Here is a 23,186-nt window from a genome sequence, read left to right on the forward strand (position 1 = left end):
ACCAGGGCAGAGGCAGCAGTTTTTTGCTAGAAACATCTGGCTGTGGAATTCGGCAGTAGTTCTGGCAGTAGCCGGGCTGCGCCCTGAAGTTGCTTTGTCTGGTGGGGCAGGAGGGAGTGTTCTTGAAGCAGGGACTTCCTGGAGAGGGGCCATGGAAGAGGGGGCCACTGAGAGGTTGGGGAGGGCAGATGCCCCCGGTAGACGGGACTGGACGCACTGGTATGGATTCTGGCCGCACAGGGCGCAGACAACGTGGGCAGAGGCGCCTGGGGTGAGGATCCCAGGCATCTCCCACAAGAGGGCACCCTGCTGGCTCCCAGTGGTCACTGTGGTCACCCTGGCCCACGCCGTCCTGGGGACGGGGGGGGGTGTGGGGAGTGCTGAGTGATGGACACAGGTCTGATGCCCCCAGAGCTAGCCTCTGGTGGTCAGTGTGGGCCGGGGCTCCAGCCTGGACCCCGCAGTCTGAGCTTGGACGGCTGCGCTGGGGGGAGGGAGCAGAACGGAGACCCCCGAGGGGGAGCCGGGAGCCTTTCTCTTGGTCAGCCCAGGTGAGGGAGCGCCACGTCCAGCCGCTGACTCCTTCCCCAGTGCTCAGTTGGGCGTAACCTGACTCTGTTTACACCCTTTTTCCCTCAGGTGAGCGCTGGGTGAAAAACAGAGCTGACCCCTCTCCCAAAAACAGGCCGGCCGCGGAGGCTCGCGGGAGTCCTTGCACAAGAGGTCAGCATCGCGGTGGCCTGCGGGGGGAGCCGCGGGGCCTCGGGGTCCTCTGGCCGCGCTGGCCGCCCCGACCCCGGAGAGCGCGCAGCAGGGGGCTGCGGGGCTCGAACCCGCGACCGACACCCAGGCCGGGCGCGTCTTCGTCCCGGGCTCCGGGGATGATCGGCCGCATCCCGGCGCCGCTCCCTCCGCGCCCCAGGCACCGGCCGGGTACGCGGGGGCTCCGGACGCGCGACCCACGGCGCCTCGCCCCGTCCGGCGGGGCCGGCCCGGGCCGGGGAGCGGCGGGGGAGAAACTGAGGCCCGGGGCGAGCAGGCCCCGTTAGCCGCGGGCCCGGGCGCCGCGCCCCCCGAGGGCAGCGTCCGCCGGCTCGCGGGCGGCCGGGCCCTGGCCGCGGGCCACGCCGGGGGCGCCCGGGGCGGCGGAGGCGGATGTGGGCGGGCGGCGCGGGCGCGGGGCGGGCGCGGGGCGGGGAGAGGGCGGGCCGGCGGCGGCGGCGGCGGCGGCTCCGAGCGAGGCGGCGGGCGGCCGGCCCAGCGCAGCGGCGCCGCATCCCCGACCCCGGGACCGAGCAGCGCGCAGCGGGGGCCCCCCGGCGTGGCCCCGAGTCCCGCCCGCCGCGCCGCGCGCCCGCCCCGCGCCCGCCGCGGCCTCCAGCCCGCCCCGCCCAGCGCCGCCCGCGGGATGCGGAGCGGCGGGCGCCGGAGGCCGCGGCCCGGCTAGGCCCCGTCGCCCGTCCGCACGCGGCGGCCCGGTGAGTGCCCGCGCCCGCCCCGCGCGCCCCGCGCGCCCCCCGCGCCGCCGCCCCGCCGTCGCTTTGTTCCCGGCCGCGGCCGCGGACGCCGAGCGCAGCAGGAAGTGGCCGAGCGCGGCCTGGGCGTGGGGCGGCGCGGCGGCCGCGGAGGCCCCGCCGGCGCGGGGCCCGGGCCCGGCCTCCTGGTGACCTTGGCGGCCGCCGCGCCCGGGCCCGGCCGGGAGAGGGGCGCCGCGGCGGGGGGAGCGGCGGGCCGGGCGCGGCGGGCGGGCCGGGCCGGGGACCTCACTTCCCGTGGACGGGGCGCCGTGGCGGGGCGCCCGGCTGGCCCACAAAGGCCGAGCCGTCCCGGCTGGAAGCCGCCTGCCCGCACGGGGTGGGATCCGGGGCCTGAGGAGCTGCCCACCCCACCCCACCCCACCCCAGAGCCGGGGCCTGAGGAGCTGCCCACCCCACCCCACCCCAGAGCCAGGGCCTGAGGAGCTGCCCACCCCACCCCACCCCACCAGGGCCTGAGGAGCTGCCCACCCCACCCCACCCCAGAGCCAGGGCCTGAGGAGCTGCCCACCCCACCCCACCCCACTGGGGCCTGAGGAGCTGCCCACCCCACCCCACCCCACTGGGGTCTGAGGAGCTGCCCACCCCATCCCACCCCACCCCAGAGCCAGGGCCTGAGGAGCTGCCCACCCCACCCCACCCCACCCCAGAGCCGGGGCCTGAGGAGCTGCCCACCCCACCCCACCCCACCCCACCCCACCCCACCAGGGCTTGAGGAGCTGCCCACCCCACCCCACCCCAGAGCCGGGGCCTGAGGAGCTGCCCACCCCACCCCACCCCACCCCACCAGGGCTTGAGGAGCTGCCCACCCCACCCCACCCCAGAGCCGGGGCCTGAGGAGCTGCCCACCCCACCCCACCCCAGAGCCGGGGCCTGAGGAGCTGCCCACCCCACCCCACCCCACCAGGGCCTGAGGAGCTGCCCACCCCACCCCACCAGGGCCTGAGGAGCTGCCCACCCCACCCCACCCCAGAGCCGGGGCCTGAGGAGCTGCCCACCCCACCCCAGATTGGGGACCTTAGACCCATGGTGGATTTGGTCAGTGATGCCGGCTGGCTTCTAAGTTCCACCGGGGTGGGATGATGGGGCCCTGAGGGGCTAGGCCTGGGCTCTGTGGTCAGAGACCCCCCCATACCCTCCCCCCACCAGTCTTGACCAGCCAAAGTGAAGGGTGGGCACCGTGGGGCGGCCAGTGCCTCAGGGGTGGGGTCTCCACAGAGTTCCCGGGTAATCAACCTGCGGGCCTGGGAAGGCCTCGGGTACAGGGCAGCCCTGCCCCTGGCGGTGCACACTGGCTGCGCACACTGGATGTACACACAGTGGCGTGCACACACTGGCTGCGCACACTGGATGTACACACAGTGGCGTGCACACTGGCTGCGCACACTGGATGTACACACAGTGGCGTGCACACACTGGCTGCGCACACTGGATGTACACACAGTGGCGTGCACACTGGCTGCGCACACTGGATGTACACACAGTGGCGTGCACACACTGGCTGTGCGCAGGGTATTTTTACACACAGCTCTGGACAGCTGTCTGACTGGGTGGCAGGCCTCATCCTGGGGTGGGGGCAGGGACCGCGAGGTCTCCCGTCCAGCCTCTGCCTCCAGGCCTGGCTCCCTGGGTGTCACCTGGGTGTCTCTGAGCCCTGCTGGGCCTGACTTCCTGCACTCTGGTTTTCCCCGGGCCAGATGCAGTCTTCCCTGTCTTGGTAGTGGGGCCTTTCTGCTCTTCTGCCGGTGACAGGGACAGTCTGGGTGTTTAGCCTGTGCCCAGGAGACCAGAGAGGTGTCCTGGTGGGAGTGTCGCGTCCTGTCTGCAGTGGTCTTGCCTGGCCCTCTCTCCAGCGAGGGGCCATCTGGGGGTAGCCCAGGCCTGCTGGTGGAAGTGTCCAAGTGCTCTTCCTCAGAAGGCCCCACCTTGGTGATATGGGAACTGGGTCTTGAGGGATGCCCAGGAGTTCTTCCAGTGGAAGAGCAATGGGGGAGGACTTGTAGCATCCACAAAGCATGCTTTGGCTAGGGTGAGCTGGTGGGCCACGGCAGGGCCTGGGCTCCTATGGGGCCTGCCCATTTGCGGGCTCCTCAACGCTGTAATTGTGGCTCTGTAACCGCCCTGCACTGGCTGCTCATCACCGGCAAGCTGTCTGAACGTGTCTTTGTCCCTGGTGCCTGGTATAGAACCTGGCAGAACCAGGGACCAGGGATGCCCGGTACACGTTGGCTGAATGAATAAGCCAGATTCAGAGGGGCAGGGACTGTGGTTTTGGTGGGGCCTGGGGTCGACCGAGGGGCTCTGTGCTCTGCTCTGTGGCAGCTAGCTCATCCCTGTCTTCGTGTGGAGTGTTGCTCTCCCTGTGGGAGCAGGGAGCCCGGGCCTGCTTGGGGGTCCCAGCCGAGGGGTGGAAACCACAGGCGGGTAGTGCAGAGGGGAGGCGCTCACTACCGTAGTGGACCGGAGCCGCCGGAGAGCTGCATGGAGGAGGCAGCCCAGCAGCGGGGCGGCCGGTCTGGTTGGGGGCCTCCTGGAGATGGGGGTGGTGTGCCACAAGGCCAGGAGCCTGGCGTGAGCGGGTGGCAGGTCTGAGACCGGGAGGGCAGCGCGTGTGGCAGCCTTGAAGGTTGGCTCTCAGCGGCTGCGGCCTGTCTGACCAGTCAGCGGGGAGGGGGGAGGATGTGGCCCGGGGGGGCCGGAGGGGATCCACAGGCAGAAGCCCCGCCGTGGCACCCGGGAGCGGATCCCAGGCCAGACACGGCCTCGAGGCACCCCGGAGCAGATCCCAGCCAGACACGGCCTCACCGGGGTTTCTCTGCTGCTTCTTCCAGAGGCCTGGGCGCGGCCTGCTGAGAGGACCTGAGCACCCTGGGGTCCCCGGCTTGCGGGGACACGGGCACCATGAACGACGGGGCCATTGTGAAGGAGGGCTGGCTGCACAAACGAGGTGAGCCCCGTGGGGTGTGGGCCTGGGGGGGCGGCTGGGTCTCCCAGGGGCCTCCCTCCTTCAAGGGGGGCTTTGGTAATGTGGTCTGAGCATGCTGACCCCAGGGGCTGCTGTCCTTGGTGCCCCAGGACAGACTGGTGCAGTGGGGGGGCTGTGGTCTTTTGGGAGACCTGGCAGGAGCGGCTGTGGGGCTGCTGGACCGTGGGCACCTCTCCGGCCTCCCTGGCTTTCCTGGAAGGGGTGGAAGACGCGGGCAGGCCCAGGGCCTGCAGGCCCGCTCCTGAGAGCAGCCGCCTGTCCGCTCAGCCCGGATTCCCCAGCTCAGGGCCTCCTTCCTCACCGCCAGGAGCCTGGGAAGGGGCCGGCTCATGCGGGGGCTGTGAGGGCTGGGCTCTGCACCGTCCTTGCCGTCCAGCTGGGGGGGTGGTGGAGACCTGCTGTAGATGCCAGCACCTGGCCCAGGACAGCCGTGGCCAGCCTCTCCAGACTTCCTCTCCTGCAGGCCTCTTCATTCCCTGCCCTCAGCTCAGTGCCCCTCGCCCCCCCCATCCCCTCCCGCACATGGTGGGGGAGGGAACAGTGGGGTGGGCAAGCCCATCAAAGAGGTGGGGCAGAAGTGGGTATTGTGAGACTGGGTTTTACAGGCTGCAGAGGGGCTCCTGGGAGCTGCAGGAGCAGGGAGAGGAGGCTGAGTGTGGAGGGCCGTGGTGGTGAGACATGGGGCCCTTGGGGCTTGAGCCGGGATTGAGGATGTGGTTGGCGGTGCATCGGAGCTCACAGGGAGAACAGTACACAGGCTCTGCCAGTAGCCTGGAGGGGCTGTCAGCCTGAGGTCCGTGGGGTGCCGCTTCCCCTCCTGATGGGCGATGGGCAGGGGGGCCTGCCACCTGCCTTCTGTTCCCCTTGTTCCCCGGAAGGGAGTCCTGCTGCCTAGCCCTCCCAGGTCTGTGCTTGCACCTCTCCAGCCTCTGACCTGGGGCCCCTCCCCCTCTGACCCGGGGCCCCTCCCCCTCTGACCTGGGGACCCTTCCCCCTCTGACCTGGGGCCCCTCCCCCTCTGACCTGGGGCCCCTCCCCCTCTGACCTGGGGGCCCCTCCCCCCTCTGACCTGGGGGACCCTCCCCTCCTCTCCTCTGCCCCGGGACCCCTCTCCACTTTTTTGGCATGTGTTTGTTGAACGACCTAAGATTTAGAACTGACCGAGAAGTTGTGAGTCTTGTTCCTGGTCCTCGGTGATGAGCAGGCCGGGCCAAGCGCCCCTCTGGGCCCGGGGAAGGCCCGGCTGCCCCTCAGGGCTGTGGCTTCTGAAGGGTCTGACTGGGGCGAGGACGTCAGGATGGCTGTCCTACTCTTCTCAGGCCTCAGCCTCCGTTTGTGCAGTGCTGGAGGTGGGTGACAGCCAGGGGAGGGGGTCCCCTTGTCTCAGCGGGCGTGGTGCGGGCCCACAGCCCCCGCGGCTGAAGCCCATGCGCGTTTCCTGCCAGCGGCTCGCACGGCTGTTGTGGGCCTTCCCTGCCCGGTGGGCGGGGGGGTGTGTCCTCCTCAGGGTCATTGGCCATCTCTGCAGCTCCCAGCCCAGGCTTCCTGGACCCCATTGGAAGGACATCAGCTCTGGGGAGTGATCCCAGTGTCTAGACCATTGGTGAACTTGGCCAGAGTGCTACAGGAACACAGGTCCCCAGTCTGAGGGTCTGGACCAGAAGCAAGTCAGCAGGGCATGGACCTGCAACTGGACTGGGCGAGCCCACTGGACCTTCGTGTCCTCTTCTGCTCCATTGGGCGTGGGGCTGTGAGCCTCAAACTGTGAGGCTGGAGCTAAGTAGAGGTAGCCTGCCAAGTGGCAGATAGGTGGACAAAGAAGACCGGGCTTGGTGAACAGAGGGGACAGGGCTTGGTGGACAGTGGGGACAGGGCTTGGTGGACGGGGGGGACAGGGCTTGGTGGTGCTGCTTGGGCAGTCCACCTTAGGACGTCTGGTCACAGGCGCTCAGGCAAGGCCTGGGAGCCAGCTCGGGGTCATCTCTGGCTGACCACATCTCCAGCTTCAGTTTTCGGATGGCGGACGACTGTGCTGGGGCCTAGGCGCGTGCGCACTGCTTTGGGGTGAGGTCATCCTGAAGTCTGGCCCGGCCCTGCTCACCTGCCCTGTGGCCTGCCAGGTGTGGGCCATCCTATCCCTGTGAGAGGGGCCCTGGCCGAGCCTGCTGCTGGGGCCCCATTCTTGTCCACTCGGCCTGTCCCTGGGCCCACAGGAGGTGGCCCGGCCAGCCAGCCAGGAGGGACCAGAGGGAGGCCTAGGTGTGCGGCTGGGGCGGAGGGGCTGGGCTGTGAGTAGAAGGGGCGGGGAGCAGCCTGGCTGCACTGTGAGGCAGCTGGGGGGAGGCCTGGGTGGCCTGCCGAGGGCGGGATCCCTGCCTGGAGCAGTCGCCCGCGTGCAGGGAGGTGTGTGGCTGCACCAGTAGGCCCGGCGTTGTGTGTGGTGCTGTGTCTGTTCCTGGCACAGACCCTCCGCATCCAACTCCTGCTCCTCTCCCCTCTGCCCCACGCAGCCCAGGCCCTGGCACTAGCCTTCCCTAGCGCCATGGCCCTGCCCCGTGCGCCCCCCCCCATCCCAGGAGGCCCCACTCTGTGGAGCAGGGCACAGGGGGAGGGGCTTGTGGGGCTGGGCCGCGCCACCCCGAGCACAGCTGGGTGAGGCTGTGTGTTGGCACCTGTGGGTGGGGCCACAGAACCTCCTGGGCCCTCCCTTGGGCTGTTGGATGAATTGGCTGTGTCCAGTGGCCCTGCAGTGGTCATGGGGCAGGCTCATGTGCCTGAATGCCTGGTGTGCAGGTCCGCACCTGACAGCCGCGCTGCTGAGGCGTGGCCCAGCCTGGGAGAGGGTGCGGGGAGGCTGCAAGGGGACGGGGCGCACAGGACGGCTAGACGCTGGCTGCTGGCGGAGGGGACAGGTGTGGGCTGGTGGCTGCAGAGCACGGCTGTGTGGCTGTGACAAGACTTGGTCTGTGCTGGCTTCCTGTTTTGTGAGCATACTGAGTTCTCTCTTCAAAACAAACAACAGAAGAGGAAGCTGGGAGGCCTTGAAATGGGGAGCGAGGGTCGATGCAGCCTAGTCTGGACCCAGTGCACAACACTGGCGACGCTCCCTTCTCTGGCCCTTTGGGACAGGGTGTCCTTGGGAGTTGGTGGAGCTCACAGAGTCACCCGGGCCCTGGTGCTGCCTCCTGGCCCCACTGGCCCTGGGGTGGTGGTGGTGGTGGAGCTGGAGCGCCTCCCCCTGAGGTTCATGGAGGTCTGGAGAGAGGTAGCACTATTGTGTGCACAGACAGTTCCCAGACCTGCCTGCTGCCCCCTGCCCCGGCCAGCCGCCTGGCATCAGGCTGGGACCTAGTAGTGTCCTGGGAACAGGTGGAGGGAACTGGCCTGGCTGGGCTGGTGTCCCCTCTGCCTGGCACACCCAGGCCAGGCTTGGGGCCAGCGCTGGTCCTGTGCTGTTCCTAGCGAGAGCCACTTTCCAGGGGCACAGACCACGTCAGGCTCTGCTCTTTCAGTGCTCTTTCTAGGCAGCTCCCAGCCCAAGCCTGCGCCCCCTGCTGTCAGGCTGGGGGAGGGCCCTGTGTCTGCAGCCACACCCAGTGCCCAGTGGGATGGACCATTCTTTCTTTCTTCCCACAGATGCATTTTTTAAACCTTAAGAAATATCTGGGCACCTGTGGCTCACGCCTCTAATCCCAGCTACTCAGGAAGCTGAGATCTGTGGATCTCAGTTTGAAGCCAGCCCAGACAGGAAAGTTGGTGAGACTTTCTGTTTTTGTTTTTTTTTTTTGGGTCCAGTCGTGGGCCTGAACTCTGGGTCTGGGTGCTGTTCCTCAGCTCTTCAGCTCATTTGAGCCACAGTGCCACTTCCGGCTTTTTTCTTTTTGCTTATGTGGTGCTGAGGAATCGAACCCAGGGCCTCATGCATGCAAGGCAAGCGCTCTACCACTGAGCCACCTTCCCAGCCCAAGTTGGTGAGACTTTTATTTTCAATTAACCACCAAAAAACTAAAAGTAAAAACCAACAAAGCCACGCACTGCTGGCTCCCGCTTGTAATCCTAGCTATTCGGGAGGCCGAGATCTGAGGCTTGTGGTTCAAAGCCAGCCTGGGAAAAAGTCCCTGAGACTCTTATCTCCAGTTAACAACCAGAAAACCAGAAGTGGTGCTGTGGCTCAGGGACAGCGCCCAGGCCCTGGGTACAAGCCCTGTGACTTACCAAAACAAAACAAAAACGCCACAGAAGTGGAGCTATGGCTCAAGTGGTAGTATGAGCAAAAAAATTTAGGGATAACACCCAGGTCATGAATTCAAACCCTGGGGCCAGCAAAGAAAGAAAAAGAGAGAGAGAGAGAGAGAGAGAGAGAGAGAGAGAGAGAGAGAGAAAAGAAATGACTGCATTTCAGAGACACTGCTGCTGAGGGAGCAGGCCTGCTGGCGGCTGCTGTGGCTGGGCCTGAGTGGAAGGTCCAGGCTGGTCCCCTCAGGCAGCGCATGAGGGAGGTGGGTGGTGGTGCGGGGCTCAGAAGGTGACCTGGAGTGGCAGGAAGGAGCTAAGGGGCTGGGGCGCTCCAGCCAGGTGACTGTGCTGGTGTGTATGTGGGGAGGGGCTGTGCCGCAGACCCCTTTCCCTCAGCTGATCTGTTGCTGGCCCACAGCCATGGGAAGAGCTCCCAGCAGGCCTGTGACCCCAGGGGTCCCTTTCGCTAAGCCCTGGTTTCCCCAAGGAGCGAGTGGCACAGTGGCCCTGCCCTCTCTGCTTTCCTGAGTGTGGGGTGGGCTCCTGCTGGAGAAAGGCCCCGAGGGCTCAGCAGCGCAGGAGCCCTCCCTGGGCCGAGTGCGGGCGCTCCTCCTCGCCCAGCCTGGCTCTGGTCGCCAGGCCCATCCGTGTGGCACCCTGCAGGTCTGAGTGAACCGTCAGGACTGTGGGTCCAAGCAGAGCCTTGGAGATGACCGTGCTGCCCGCTCCCAGCAGGCGGCGAGGGCCGGGTGTGTGTGGGCCCTGGGTGGCCGTCAGCGGGCCGCTTGCTCAATGTGCTGGAGAAGGTAAATGGGTAGCCGGCAGCTGTCGGTGGGATGGATGTGTGGGCGGCGGGGGACCGTGCGGTCGCCGCTGTCAGCTGGCACCCGCTCCGGGCCTGCTGGGGCTCACTTTGCTGTGGAGAAACAGCTCGGTGCCGCCTGGCGCCCTGCCAGCTGCCGCCTGCCCCTGCCGCCATCGAAGCAAAGTGCCTACCCAGCAGTTCCCGGGACGGGCCCGGAGGCCACGGGATACGGGCGGGCACAGCCCCTGTGCTGTGCTGCTGGGGGCCAGGCGGGGCGGCAAAGCCCCCCGAACCCCCTCCAGGGCCGCTTTCCTGCCGGGACAAGTGGGAGCAGAGGCCCGAGCAGGCCACCTCCTGGCCAGTGGCCGGACCTGGCAGGCGCATGGAGGAAGCCACGCTCACCGAGTGAGGGTCCGAGGCCCGGAGGTCCCAGCGTCGGTGTGGACACAGATGGGCTCAGGCTGGACACCGGACTTGGCACTGTTGGAGTGGGAGCTGGCCCAGCCTCAGCCTGGATTTTCCTGAAAGGCAGATTTGGCCTTGCTTGTCTGCTGGCATACAGATCCACAAGGCTTCATCTGGAGGCCAGGGTGCATGGCCCAGGACGTGGGTCTGCGGGACATGGGTCTGCCTTGTGGGCTGTGTGGGTGGCGGGCATGGCCCAGGATGTGGGTCTCCCTGTGGGCTGTGTGGGTGGCGGGCATGGCCCGGGACATGGGTCTCCCTATGGGTATGAGTGGCGGGCATGGCCCAGGACATGGGTCTCCCTATGGGTATGAGTGGCGGGCATGGCCCAGGACATGGGTCTCCCTATGGGTATGAGTGGCGGGCATGGCCCAGGACATGGGTCTCCCTATGGGTATGAGTGGCGGGCATGGCCCAGGACATGGGTCTCCTTGTGGGCTGTGCAGGTGGCGGGCATGGCCCCGGATGTGGGTCTGTGGGATGTGGGTCTGCGGGTCGTGGGTCTCCCTGTGGGCTGTACGGGTGGCGGGCATGGCCCGGGATGTGGGTCTGCGGGACGTGGGTCTGCCCTCTGGGCTGTACCCGTGGTGGCGGGCACTGCTCCCCAGCTGGAATTCTCACATGTGCTCAGATGGAGCGCCTCTGTGGATGTTGAGGTTGGGGACCCTGAGGGGCTGTCTCTCTCCGTTGGGGTGGGGTTTGGTAAGAGGCTGGTGGAGGGAGAGCTTGGGCTGCCACTGACTGCCGTCTCCCCTCCCCCACGGCAGGGCCCAGGAGCCAGCAGCTGGCCCCCGCCTGCATCCCGTGTCCAGGATGGGCCACTGTCCATCCTGTGCCATTAGCCCCCAGGGCTGGGGCCTTGGGGGCATGGTCTGAGCTGGCCACCTGTGAGTGAGCGTCTGGGCTGAACTCAGCCGACGCTGGCTCAGGGCGGCCAGTGGCTGGCTGGACTTGAGCGGGAGATGAGGTGGGGCCTGGTGTCGGTCGCCCAGGGCCCCCTCCTCGCCAGGATTTCTGTGCTGGTCCAGCGGGCGAAGACTGGGGAAGCCCTCGCTGCTCCCTTGCTAGTTGTGTCTCCTGGGCTCCGTAGACTCTCCCGTGGGGATGGGAGGGAAGGGCGTGGGAGGTCCTCACGGGCCCTGGGGCTCGGCACCCCTCAGCCCTGCCAAGAGCGGCCACGGGCCCGCCCTGTCCTGGGTCGCAGCTCCTGCGCAGCCCTGGCCTCCGCTGGCTTCTAGGTAAGAGCTGGTGAGGCAGTCTGGGGCCGGGCTGCTGGCGGTGGAGTGGACCGAGGGTGAGGTCCGGGGTGGGGCGCCGGGCAGAGGCAGCAGGTGGCGGATGGAGATGGATTTTGGGGCACGCTGCCGTGCTCGTCAGCCCCCCGCGCAGCCGGCTTCCTGGGGAGCAGCAGCTGGCGGGATGGGAGGCACTCCATCAGGGGCCGACAGCTCCAGACTGGCATCGGCGGGTGGCATGCATGGTGGGCGGCTGGGGACGGGGTGGGCTGGGCTGTACGTGCCTCTCTCCCCCCCCCGCCTGAGCTGTTCTCTCCCACCCATACCCTCCCCGCCCCAGGTTGCCCGTGGCTCCAGGGACTCATGAGTGACGACCCTGTTCCATGTTCCCAGGGCATGGGGCCGAATTGCTGGGGCTCAGCCGCCTCCTGGAGGGTTGGCACGGGCCAGGGGAAGTGTGTGGGGACGGGAGGTGGGGTGCGTCCCGGGGTGCTGCTGACCTTGTGTGCACTATGGGCCAGGGAGATGCAGCACGGTCCCACCTTCCCCTGGGAGGGGCCCTGCCTCACTAGGGTTGATGCATCTGGCTGGGTGGGAAGCCTTTTGCTTCTTTTTCCCCCTGACCAGGGCTCAGGTCCTCCCCGCTTCCCCTGGACCCACCTGTAGGAGGCTGGGCTTAGGAGGCTGCTCCCAGGATGTTGGGTGGTGGGGGGAGGGGAGGGTCATCAGTGTACCCCTCAGATGTGCTGGGACCTGGAGTCCCTGCTGCCCACACTGACCGGAGGGGCCTGACTTACGTGCAGGGGCAGGCTGTGCACCTGACAGTGTGCAGGTCCCACCCCCGCCAAGCCTGGGCCTTGGCTTGCTCTGGAATGCTGAGGTCTGGCGTGTTCTGTGGGAAGGCTGAGTGTAGAGGAGGGCTGGCAGGTGGCCGGGGCTTCGGGGAGAGGCCCAGCCTCCATGCCCACGGGCCCCGGGAAACAGTGATTTACTCCTGGACCCTGGGCTGGTAAGGCAGCACCTGAGCGCCTGGCCTTGTGGCTCTGTTTCCCCGGGGGGCTGAGGCCTCCGCCCTCGCCGTGCAGACGGGACCGAGTGTGGTGACAGGCGTACTGTCCAGGCTCCAGTGTGACCGGAGGACCCAGCCCCCAGGCTCAAGGACCCCAGCTTCTTGGCCCAGTGTCCCCTCAGATGACAAAGTTGCCTAATCAGTCCCCTGTTGTTCAGACTCCTTGCTCGGCAAAATGTAAATGAAACATTTTTTCCGGGTGTCAGTATGAAAAATGACAGTCTCCAGAAGATCACAGGGACATCTGCTCCGATTCCTCCGTGCGAGCCCGTTTCGGGCTGATGTTGCAAAACGTGAGGGGAAATGTCCTCGTGTACCTGGGTGGCCCGGGCAGGCCGTGGCCGCCGCAGCGCAGGCCTCAGCTGAGTGCCCAGGGCCCAGCCGTGGGACCTCCTGGGACTTGGCCACGGGTGGAGCAGGGCGGCACCCTGGGGCCCAGGGATGGTCCCTTGTCTCAGGACCTTCTGGGAAGGCCACGTGGCGGCCCGGACCTCTTCCCTGCCCGCTGCCATGTCCAGCGGTGGTCTTCACGGGCTCTGTCCCTGCCTGGCGTCTCAGCATGTGGCAGGGGCTCTGCAGCAGGCCGTGGCCGGCAGGAGTCCGCTCACCGCCGCACCCGCTGTCTCCCGCCGCAGGCGAATATATCAAAACCTGGCGGCCACGCTACTTCCTCCTCAAGAGCGACGGCACCTTCATCGGCTATAAGGAGCGGCCGCAGGATGTGGACCAGCGGGAGTCCCCCCTCAACAACTTCTCCGTGGCACGTAAGTGTCCCCTAGCCCGCCCCCCCTGGTGGGGGTGGCTCCCCGCTGAGTCCCGTCAGGCTCCCTCCCGGGCAGGCTGCCCTGCCCTGGCCTCTGCTGGCGGTGGGGCGTGGCCAGCCGTTCCGTTCCTGGTGTGTGCTCTAGCCAGGCCTGTGGTGGATCGCTGCAGCTTCTGTGTGTCCTCCCCAGGGGCGGGCAGGGTGGGCGGCGCCCGCCTCGGGATGGGCCGCAGGGCTCAGGCAGGGGAGGCAGCGGCGGGGCATCCCGCAGCTTTCTGCCTACCAGGGCTGCGTCGCGGGGTGCTGGAGAGGGCGGCTCCTCCGCCAGTCTGCTCTCAGGCCATCGCCCCGTGTCCAGCTCTGCCAGGGCCGGCCGAGGGGATGCTGGGCGTGCTGTGTGGCCCAGTGGCTAGTAGGGTTTGGTTGTGGGAAATCAGTGCGTGGTAGGGAGTGCCAGCAGTAGGCTCTGCCCTGTCAAGCTGTGGTCCTGGGGTCACCCCAGTGTCTCTCTTTATGTCCCCTGCCGTGGGGCGTAGCTCCTAGACGGAGGCAGGACCTCTATCCTCAGTGTCTACAAGCAGAGACTTGTCTGCTCTGTCACAGGTCCCCAGACCTGGCCCTGCTGCGGGTGGGTCTGGGGTGAGACCTCTGCCGCGGCGCCTTGCTCATGCCAGGGCCGGGGACCCTGCCGCAGCGCCTGGCTGAGGTGCTTCCCCGGTGAGCTTTCCTGCGTGTGCTCCCCCGGCCCCGGCTTGGTGGAGCCAGGGTGTCTGGCGGTCGGGGCCTTGGAGGTGGAGGGGCTGTGTGCCTCTGTGTACGCCAGGGCGGGGCCTGGCGGGGTGGCAGCCAGCCCAGGCGCAGCGGCAGAGCAGAGGGAAGGGAGAGGCAGCCGCCCCACAGCGGCAACGTTGGGCCTTGAAACAAGTCACTGATAGCTTGCATCCAGCAAAGAGCCAGCGCGGGTGGGGAGCTGTGCCTGCCTTACCGTGTCCTTGGAGGCTGGCGTCCCACTTGGTGGCCTCTGACAGGCTCAGGGGGCAGGCCTGGTGTCCGCCCTCCCCTGCCCTCTGTCGACATGGGCCTTCCCCTGAGGCTAGCCCCTCCTGCTGGCCTGGCAGGCTGCCCTCTGCCCACTCAGTAGGACCCAGCCGGACCTCACTGCTAGGGCCCCTCTGCTGGCCCCAAGTTCCACCTGCCTCAGTCCTGCTGAGAGGCCTCCTGTTACACACCAGCTGCCCACTCCCCGCACGGCCTGTTCTGGCCCCGTGGCTGCCTCTGGCATTTGTGGTGTGCGCGCCCTCGTGGTGTGTACTTTCACCTTGTGTGTGCTCTCCTGGTGTGTGTGCTCTCCTGGTGTGTGCGCTCTCCCGGTGTGTGCGCTCTCCTGGTGTGTGTGCTCTCCTGGTGTGCGCGCTCTCCTGGTGTGTGTGCTCTCCTGGTGTGTGCTCTCCTGGTGTGTGTGCTCTCCTGGTGTGTGCGCTCTCCTGGTGTGCGCGCTCTCCTGGTGTGCACGCTCTCCTGGTGTGCGCGCTCTCCTGGTGTGCGCGCTCTCCTGGTGTGCGCGCTCTCCTGGTGTGCGCGCTCTCCTGGTGTGCGTGCTCTCCTGGTGTGCGTGCTCTCCTGGTGTGCGTGCTCTCCTGGTGTGCGTGCTCTCCTGGTGTGCGCGCTCTCCTGGTGTGCGCGCTCTCCTGGTGTGCGCGCTCTCCTGGTGTGTGCTCTCCTGGTGTGTGCGCTCTCCTGGTGTGTGCGCTCTCCTGGTGTGTGCGCTCTCCTGGTGTGCGCTCTCCTGGTGTGCGCTCTCCTGGTGTGTGCTCTCCTGGTGTGTGCGCCCTCCTGGTGTGCGCGCCCTCCTGGTGTGCGCGCCCTCCTGGTGTGCGCGCCCTCCTGGTGTGCGCGCTCTCCTGGTGTGTGTGCGCTCTCCTGGTGTGCGCGCTCTCCTGGTGCGCGCTCTCCTGGTGTGCGCGCTCTCCTGGTGTGCGCGCTCTCCTGGTGCGCGCTCGCCTGGTGTGCGCGCTCGCCTGGTGTGCGCGCTCGCCTGGTGTGCGCGCTCGCCTGGTGTGCGCGCTCTCCTCGTGTGCGCGCTCTCCTCGTGTGCGCGCTCTCCTCGTGTGCGCGCTCTCCTCGTGTGCGCGCTCTCCTCGTGTGCGCGCTCTCCTGGTGTGCGCGCTCTCCTGGTGTGCGTGCTCTCCTGGTGTGTGCACTGTCCTGGTGTGCGTGCTTTCCGGGTGTGTTAGCCCCCCCAGATGTGGGTTAGAGACAAGGAAGAAAGGCGCTGGGGTTGCTGATGGTGGCGTGCCAGGCCAGTGCTCCTTGGGTGCCTCTTGGGTCCAGAGCAGAGCTTCCCAGATGGAATGGGGGTTTTGTCTTGTTTGATAAGAAGATAGGCTTGGGGAGGGGATGAACTCATTCCGTGCTGGTGGGGGGTCCAGGGACACATGCCAGGGGCCAGGACTGGAGGCTTGTAGGGACGGGAGGGGCTTGCACAGACAGCTGTCCCGGCTCTCCCAGAATGCCAGCTGATGAAGACCGAGCGGCCCAGGCCCAACACCTTCATCATCCGCTGCCTGCAGTGGACCACGGTCATTGAGCGCACCTTCCACGTGGAGACGCCTGAGGAGCGGTATGGGGGCTGCCCAGGGCCTCGCGCGATGGGTTCCGGGCGGCGGGCGTGAACTCTGCTCCCAGTGCCCAGGCCCTCCGCCCTGTCCTCGTGTGGGTGTGGGTGGGGAGCAGAAGCTGCGGGGAGAGGGGGAGAGGGAGGCCTTGTCGCTAGGTGGAGCGCTGAGGAGAGGGGTGGGACCGTGGTGCTCCGGTGTTCCGGAGGGCTCCTGAGTGCTCCTCAGTGTGGGCTGCACTGGGGCAGGGGTGCCCCCTCCCCCCCCCGCGTGCTTGGGGTGAGTGGGTATCCGTGAAAGACAAGCCACGGCCTCCCCGGCTCCCACAGGGAGGAGTGGACAACCGCCATCCAGACTGTGGCTGATGGACTCAACAGACAGGAGGAGACCATGGACTTCCGGTCAGGCTCACCCAGTGACAACTCGGGGGCCGAGGAGATGGAGGTGTCCCTGGCCAAACCCAAGCACCGTGTGGTAAGCCCAGCCCCTCCCCTCTGCCAGGGGCGGCGGGGAGGGGGGCTGTGGTGGGACCCACAGGCTCCTGGGTCCCGCGGTGTCACCAGTCAGGGGATGCGAGCCGCCAGCCTGGACCGGCTCCGCCACAAGCCTCAGTCCTCGCCCCCCCCCCCCCATGGCCTGTGGGCCCTGCCCTTCCCTGGCCCCAGTGCTCTTTGGGGCAACTGGAAGTCCCTGTCACCCTCATGCATGTGTGTCCAGCCAGAGGCCGCAGCGGGGAGCTGGGCCTTTGGTTTGGGAGTCCTCAGAGCGTAGGCAAGCAGGCTGTGGCCAGAGGGCTAACCGGTCCACACTGCCCACAGACCATGAACGAATTTGAGTACCTGAAGCTGCTGGGCAAGGGCACCTTTGGGAAGGTGATCCTGGTGAAGGAGAAGGCCACGGGAAGATACTACGCCATGAAGATCCTGAAGAAGGAGGTCATCGTGGCCAAGGTGTGGGGAGGGGCGTGTGGCGTGCCGGGGTGTGTGTGTGTGGCCGGGGCGGGGGGGGGGGGCGGGGGCGGGATGATGCACGGCATGGCGGGGGGGGGAGGTGGCTGGGGCGGGGGGGGGGGGGGCGGGACGCACGGCGGGGCGGGGCGGGGCCACGCAGCACACGCTCACTGGCCATGTTCTCCAGGATGAGGTGGCGCACACACTGACTGAGAACCGCGTCCTGCAGAACTCTCGGCACCCCTTCCTCACAGTGAGTGGGGTCCGCGGCCGAGGCGGGAGGGGTGGGCGCTCGCACACGGCTGCCCCCGGAGCATGGTGTCCTGGCTTCTGGGCACATGTGAACACCCTGAGGACTTCAGCGAGGCTGAGGGAAGGTCAGCTGGGTCTGACGGAGGCCCGGCCGTGTGTGCCAGCTCAGCATGCAGAAGACTGGTCTTTCCACACGGCTGAGGCTCTGGACAGCCCAGTTCTCACACGCTGCCCTGGCTGTCCCAGGTAGCGCCTTGGGGAGGCGGGCGGGGCCTGTTCTGTTCTGGGGGCTCTGCCCAGGAGGGTGTGTTTCCAGGGGGCCCTGTCTTGGGAATGGCTCGGCCCGGGAGGGGTTTACCGTGCACAGTTCTGAGTTCCAGACACACTTTTAGTCCCAGGGTAGCGTTTTGGGCAAACTAGGAACTGTGGGGGGGAGTGGGGTCCCTTCCGGCAGACACTTGTGGTCCCGGCAGGAAGGCTACTTGGGAAGCTCAGGGTGCTGGTGCTTAGTCCTTGCTGACTTCTTACTGGTTTCGGTGCCCAGATCTGACAGTCAACTTTGCGATACCCATTTCTCTGAGCATGCGGCCCCGTTCCATGCCGATCACTTCCCCAGGCCTCACCGCCACGTGGCACGTGGCGTGGCTCCTGCCCGCCCGGGCCGCTCTAGCCGTCCGTCTGTTTCAGGCCCTGAAGTACTCCTTCCAGACCCACGACCGCCTCTGCTTCGTCATGGAGTACGCCAACGGCGGCGAGGTGGGCCGGGGTCCTGGGTGGTACGCAGGGTCTCTGTTTGTGGGGGACTGTTCCCACGAAGTTGGGGTGCCCAGGCTTCCCTGGGTCGGTTCCTCAAGCTCCCTCCTGCACGCAGCTCTTCTTCCACCTGTCCCGCGAGCGCGTGTTCTCTGAGGACCGGGCCCGCTTCTATGGCGCCGAGATTGTGTCGGCCCTGGACTACCTGCACTCGGAGAAGAACGTGGTGTATCGGGACCTCAAGGTGCGCCCGGGCCGGGACAGAGGGTGGGGGCGGCGGGGGCGGAGCCTCCGGGAGCAGGGCAGAGTCGCACTGACCCAGGCCCCGCACAGCTGGAGAACCTCATGCTGGACAAGGATGGGCACATCAAGATCACCGACTTCGGGTTGTGCAAAGAGGGCATCAAGGATGGGGCCACCATGAAGACCTTCTGCGGGACGCCCGAGTACCTGGCTCCTGAGGCAAGCCGTCTGGGCTGCCCTCCCCCGCCCCTCCCCCACATCCCCCGGTCCCGCCTGGGCCCCCCACATCACCCCTGTCCCGCCTGGGCCCCCCCCACACATCCCCACGTCCCCCTGTCCCGCCTGGGCCCCCCCCACATCCCCCTGTCCCGCCTGGGCCCCCCCACATCCCCACATCCCCCTGTCCTGCCTGGGCCCCCCCACATCCCCCTGTCCCGCCTGGGCCCCCCCACATCAGCCCTGTCCCGCCTGGGCCCCCCACATCACCCCTGTCCCGCCTGGGCCCCCCACATCAGCCCTGTCCCGCCTGGGCCCCCCCACATCACCCCTGTCCCGCCTGGGCCCCCCCCCACGTCCCCACATCCCCCTGTCCCGCCTGGGCCCCCCCACATCAGCCCTGTCCCGCCTGGGCCCCCCCACATCCCCACGTCCCCCTGTCCCGCCTGGGCCCCCCCCACATCCCCCTGTCCCGCCTGGGCCCCCCCACGTCCCCCTGTCCCACCTGGGCCCCCCCACATCCCCACATCCCCCTGTCCCGCCTGGGCCCCCCCACGTCCCCCTGTCCCGCCTGGGCCCCCCCCACGTCCCCCTGTCCCACCTGGGCCCCCCCCACATCCCCTGTCCCACCTGGGCCCCCCCCCATGTCCCCACATCCCCTGTCCCACCTGGGCCCCCCCCACGTCCCCCTGTCCCGCCTGGGCCCCCCCCACTTCCCCCTGTCCCGCCTGGGCCCCCCCCACGTCCCCCTGTCCCGCCTGGGCCCCCCCACGTCCGGCACGTGGTGATGTCAAGCCCCCCACAGGTGCTGGAGGACAATGACTACGGCCGGGCGGTGGACTGGTGGGGGCTGGGCGTGGTCATGTACGAGATGATGTGCGGCCGGCTGCCCTTCTACAACCAGGACCACGAGAAGCTCTTCGAGCTCATCCTCATGGAGGAGCTGCGCTTCCCACGCACGCTCGGGCCCGAGGCCAAGTCCCTCCTGGCCGGGCTGCTCAAGAAGGACCCCAAGCAGAGGTGAGGGCTGTAGCTGCCAGCCTCCCCGCAACCCCCCTCCCTCCCGGCCTGGGACCATCCGGCCAGGCCACCCCGCCGTGCGCCGGGCAGCGCTGCTCTGCCCGCCCGAGGCCGCACGTGCCCGAGGCAGACCCACGCCCAGCCCCGGGCCCCGCGGGCGCTGCCCATGACCCTGTCACCCGAGGAGGGGCACTGCTGAGCCCTGGACTGTTCCCGCCACAGGCTCGGCGGAGGCTCTGAGGACGCCAAGGAGATCATGCAGCACCGCTTCTTTGCCAGCATCGTGTGGCAGGACGTGTATGAGAAGAAGGTACAGCCTTGCCGCCCTCAGCACCCTGCGGTGCAGCGCGCACTGCTGCTCTAGCCTCACCCACCCTCCCTCCTCCCTCCCCGGTGCGCTCACACCGGCCCTCCTCCCCCGTGTGCTCACACCGACCTTCCTCCCTCCCCCATACACTCACACCGACCTTCCTCTCCCCCCCCCCCCCCCCCGTGCACTCACATTGACCCTCCTCCCTCCCCCGTGCACTCACACGGACCCTCCTCCCCTCCTCTGTGCAATTATGCCACTCTCAGGGTTGCTACAGGTGTCTGTTGTTATACCCACATTTATCGTGCACTTAGCGACACACCAAAGCCTGGTGTAGATGCCAACTCCCAGAGGCCTTTGCTGGAGCCTGTCTTCCCTGTGCGAAGGGTCCTACACAGGGCTCTCCTGAAGGCTGGCCAGGCCTCCTTCTGTCCCTCCTCCTGTGGAGGGCCGAGTACCACCCCCTCCCCAGTGCCTCTGTGGAGCCTCACCCCGTGCTCCACGCCCCACCGCAGTACTGGGCAACGACGGCCTGCCCTGGCCAGCGCTGCTTTTCTGTTTTGGGGAGACCAGGAAGGGACTGCTGCCCACTACACAAGTCCCTGTACTCATACACTCACTGCACAGGCCCCGCGCTAGTACATTCACTGCACAAACCCCGCGCTCAGACACTGCACACGCCCCGTGCTCATACATTCACTGCACACACCCCGCGCTCAGACACTGCACACGCCCCACGCTCATACATTCACTGCACACACCCCGCGCTCAGACACTGCACACGCCCCACGCTCCTACATTCACTGCACACACCCCGCGCTCAGACACTGCACACGCCCAGCGCTCATACACTGCACACGCCCCATGCTCATACATTCACTGCACACGCCCCGCGCTCAGACACTGCACGCGCCCACGCTCATACATTCACTGCACACGCCCCGCGCTCAGACACTGCACACGCCCCGCGCTCAGACACTGCACGTGCCCCACGCTCATACATTCACTGCACACGCCCCACACTCAGACACTGCACACTCCCCACGCTCATATACTGCACACGCCCCGCACTCAGACACTGCACACGCCCCGCGCTCAGACATTGCAGGCGCCCCACGCTCAGACATTCACTGCACACGCCCCACGCTCAGACACTGCACACGCCCCGCGCTCATACATTCACTGCACACGCCCCACGCTCAGACACTGCACACGCCCCGCGCTCAGACACTGCACGCGCCCCACGCTCAGACACTGCACGCGCCCCACGCTCATACACTGCACACACCCTGCGCTCAGACACTGCACGTGCCCCACGCTCAGACACTGCACACGCCCCACGCTCAGACACTGCACACGGCACACGCCCCACGCTCAGACACTGCACACGCCCCACGCTCAGACACTGCACGCGCCCCACGCTCAGACACTGCACGCGCCCCACGCTCAGACACTGCACGCGCCCCACGCTCAGACACTGCACGCGCCCCACGCTCAGACACTGCACGCGCCCCACGCTCAGACACTGCACGCGCCCCACGCTCAGACACTGCACGCGCCCCATGCTCATACATTCACTGCACACGCCCCACGCTCAGACACTGCACACGCCCCACGCTCAGACACTGCACGCGCCCCACGCTCAGACACTGCACGCGCCCCACGCTCAGACACTGCACGCGCCCCACGCTCAGACACTGCACGCGCCCCACGCTCAGACACTGCACGCGCCCCACGCTCAGACACTGCACGCGCCCCACGCTCAGACACTGCACGCGCCCGCACTCAGACACTGCACGCGCCCCACGCTCAGACACTGCACGCGCCCCACGCTCAGACACTGCACGCGCCCCACGCTCAGACACTGCTCGCGCCCCACGCTCAGACACTGCACGCGCCCCACGCTCAGACACTGCACGCGCCCCACGCTCAGACACTGCACGCGCCCCACGCTCATACATTCACTGCACGCGCCCCACGCTCATACATTCACTGCACACGCCCCACGCTCAGACACTGCACGCGCCCGCGCTCAGTGCACGCGCCCGCGCTCAGACACTGCACACGCCCCACGCTCATACACTGCACACGCCCCACGCTCAGACACTGCACGCGCCCCACGCTCAGACACTGCACGCGCCCTGCGCTCAGACACTGCACGCGCCCGCGCTCAGACACTCACTGCATGCGCCTTGTGCTGATACACTCACCGTTTGCCTTTGTGGGACCCCAGGATTTCAACCCTGGCCCAGGCTGATGGGGATCCAGCTGGGTGCAGAACCATCATTAAGCTGATGTTCTGTGCTGTTACCTTTGCTGGTGTCGCCTGCCATGAACGTCCAGAGCTGGCCACACAAGGCCGGGTGGGCTGGGCCTCCTCCAGCTTCCCTGCAGCATAGATGCCCTGGTCCCTACCCCACTTCCTGTTGTCTCTGGCCCCGTCCACCCATGACTCAAGTGGCAGCACACCACCAGGCTGGACCTGGGGATGGCTTGAGGGTCCCGCCTCCCATCTGTTGTGCTGTCCGCCTGACTGCCGTGCGTGCTGGGCAGGCACCCTTTGCCCGTCCTCTCCCCTCCTGCCCGTGAGAAAACGGGCACGGAAACCCAGGAAGAAGGAGACGGCCATCCCTGCTGCGGGGAGACACAGCGGGGGAAGTCCGTGGAGCCAGGCCGCACCCCCTGCCCAAGCAGCTGCTGCTGGGCGCCCCCAGCCGCCGTGTCTCCTGGGTGGTCAGGCCTGGCTGGGGACAGCCTTCCTAAGGATCCGGGCCCACCTGTGTTGTGCTGTGCTGAGCAGGCCAACAGCCCGCGCCTTCCCGCCCTCTGTTGCAGCTCAGCCCACCCTTCAAGCCCCAGGTCACGTCCGAGACGGACACCAGGTATTTTGATGAGGAGTTCACAGCCCAGATGATCACCATCACGCCCCCAGACCAAGGTAGGGGCTCCCCTCCACAATGCCACCCTCTGGGGGGGCCGGAGGGTGAGTGTGGGCCAGCACGAAGGGCTGGCGTCCTGCGGGCCCAGGCCTGAGCCGCCTCCTGCCTACAGATGACAGCATGGAATGTGTGGACAGTGAGCGGAGACCCCACTTCCCCCAGTTCTCCTACTCGGCCAGCGGCACAGCCTGAGGCCCGGGAGAGGCCACGCAGCCACGCGGCCCCGTGGCCCTGCACAGCCGCCGCCTCCGGACAGCCGGCGGAGCTCCTCGCCCAGCGTCGGGGCTGGGAGGGAGGGAGGGCGGCGGGCAGGCGGCGGAGCTCCTCGCCCAGCGTCGGGGCTGGGAGGGAGGGAGGGAGGGAGGGAGGGCGGCGTGCCGCCTCCTGGCCAGGTCAGGAGGGAAATGATCCTGCGGGTTTTGTTCTTAATTTATTTCATCCAAGTTCTCCAGACGTGGCCTCGGCCCTCGGAACAATTAGGTTCACGTAAGGACTTCTGCCGCCATGTGCAGCGTGGGGCCCCACGGGTCCCCTCCCTTCCTCACGGAGCCCTCCACCCCAGGGGTCCCCGCCACAGCCCGGTCCCCGGGAGCCCCATGAGCAACCTCACGGTGGTGTGCTGCTGGCACTCCACTCCGCTGGGCACGGCTGCCCACCCTCAGGCCTGGCCTCTGAAGGCGCGCCCCGAGTCCACCCCACCACGAGACCTGTCGGGCTGGGCAACAGGGGCAGGGCCTCAGTGTCGCTGTGGCTTGAGCTGCGCGAAGGCATCTTGGGGACTTTATTCTGAGTGG

General features: G+C 67.4%; 1 protein-coding gene across 1 annotated transcript; it reads left to right on the forward strand.

Moving 5' to 3' along the window:
- The first annotated feature begins 1,389 nt into the window (after positions 1–1,389).
- Positions 1,390–22,699, forward strand: Akt1 (AKT serine/threonine kinase 1). Its single transcript, XM_069997443.1, has 14 exons — positions 1,390–1,478; positions 4,367–4,482; positions 12,967–13,095; positions 15,603–15,714; positions 16,039–16,183; positions 16,528–16,659; positions 16,847–16,912; positions 17,599–17,667; positions 17,783–17,908; positions 17,998–18,126; positions 18,929–19,143; positions 19,366–19,453; positions 22,289–22,391; positions 22,505–22,699. Exons 2-14 carry the CDS (start codon positions 4,437–4,439, stop codon positions 22,582–22,584), a joined length of 1,440 nt encoding a protein of 479 aa, XP_069853544.1. The 5' UTR covers positions 1,390–1,478; positions 4,367–4,436; the 3' UTR covers positions 22,585–22,699.
- The last annotated feature ends 487 nt before the right edge of the window (positions 22,700–23,186 follow it).

This window comes from Dipodomys merriami, unplaced genomic scaffold, assembly GCF_024711535.1.
Source record: "Dipodomys merriami isolate MVZ:Mamm:240054 unplaced genomic scaffold, mDipMer1.0.p SCAF_50, whole genome shotgun sequence".
Classification (NCBI taxonomy): Eukaryota; Metazoa; Chordata; class Mammalia; order Rodentia; family Heteromyidae; genus Dipodomys; species Dipodomys merriami.

Coding starts and splice junctions, on each gene's coding strand:
- Akt1 (XM_069997443.1), top strand. CDS start 4,437: ATGAACGACGGGGCCATTGTGAAGGAGGGCTGGCTGCACAAACGAG. Junction 13,096..15,602: donor CAACAACTTCTCCGTGGCAC/GTAAGTGTCCCC, acceptor CGGCTCTCCCAG/AATGCCAGCTGATGAAGACC. Junction 16,184..16,527: donor CCAAACCCAAGCACCGTGTG/GTAAGCCCAGCC, acceptor CACTGCCCACAG/ACCATGAACGAATTTGAGTA.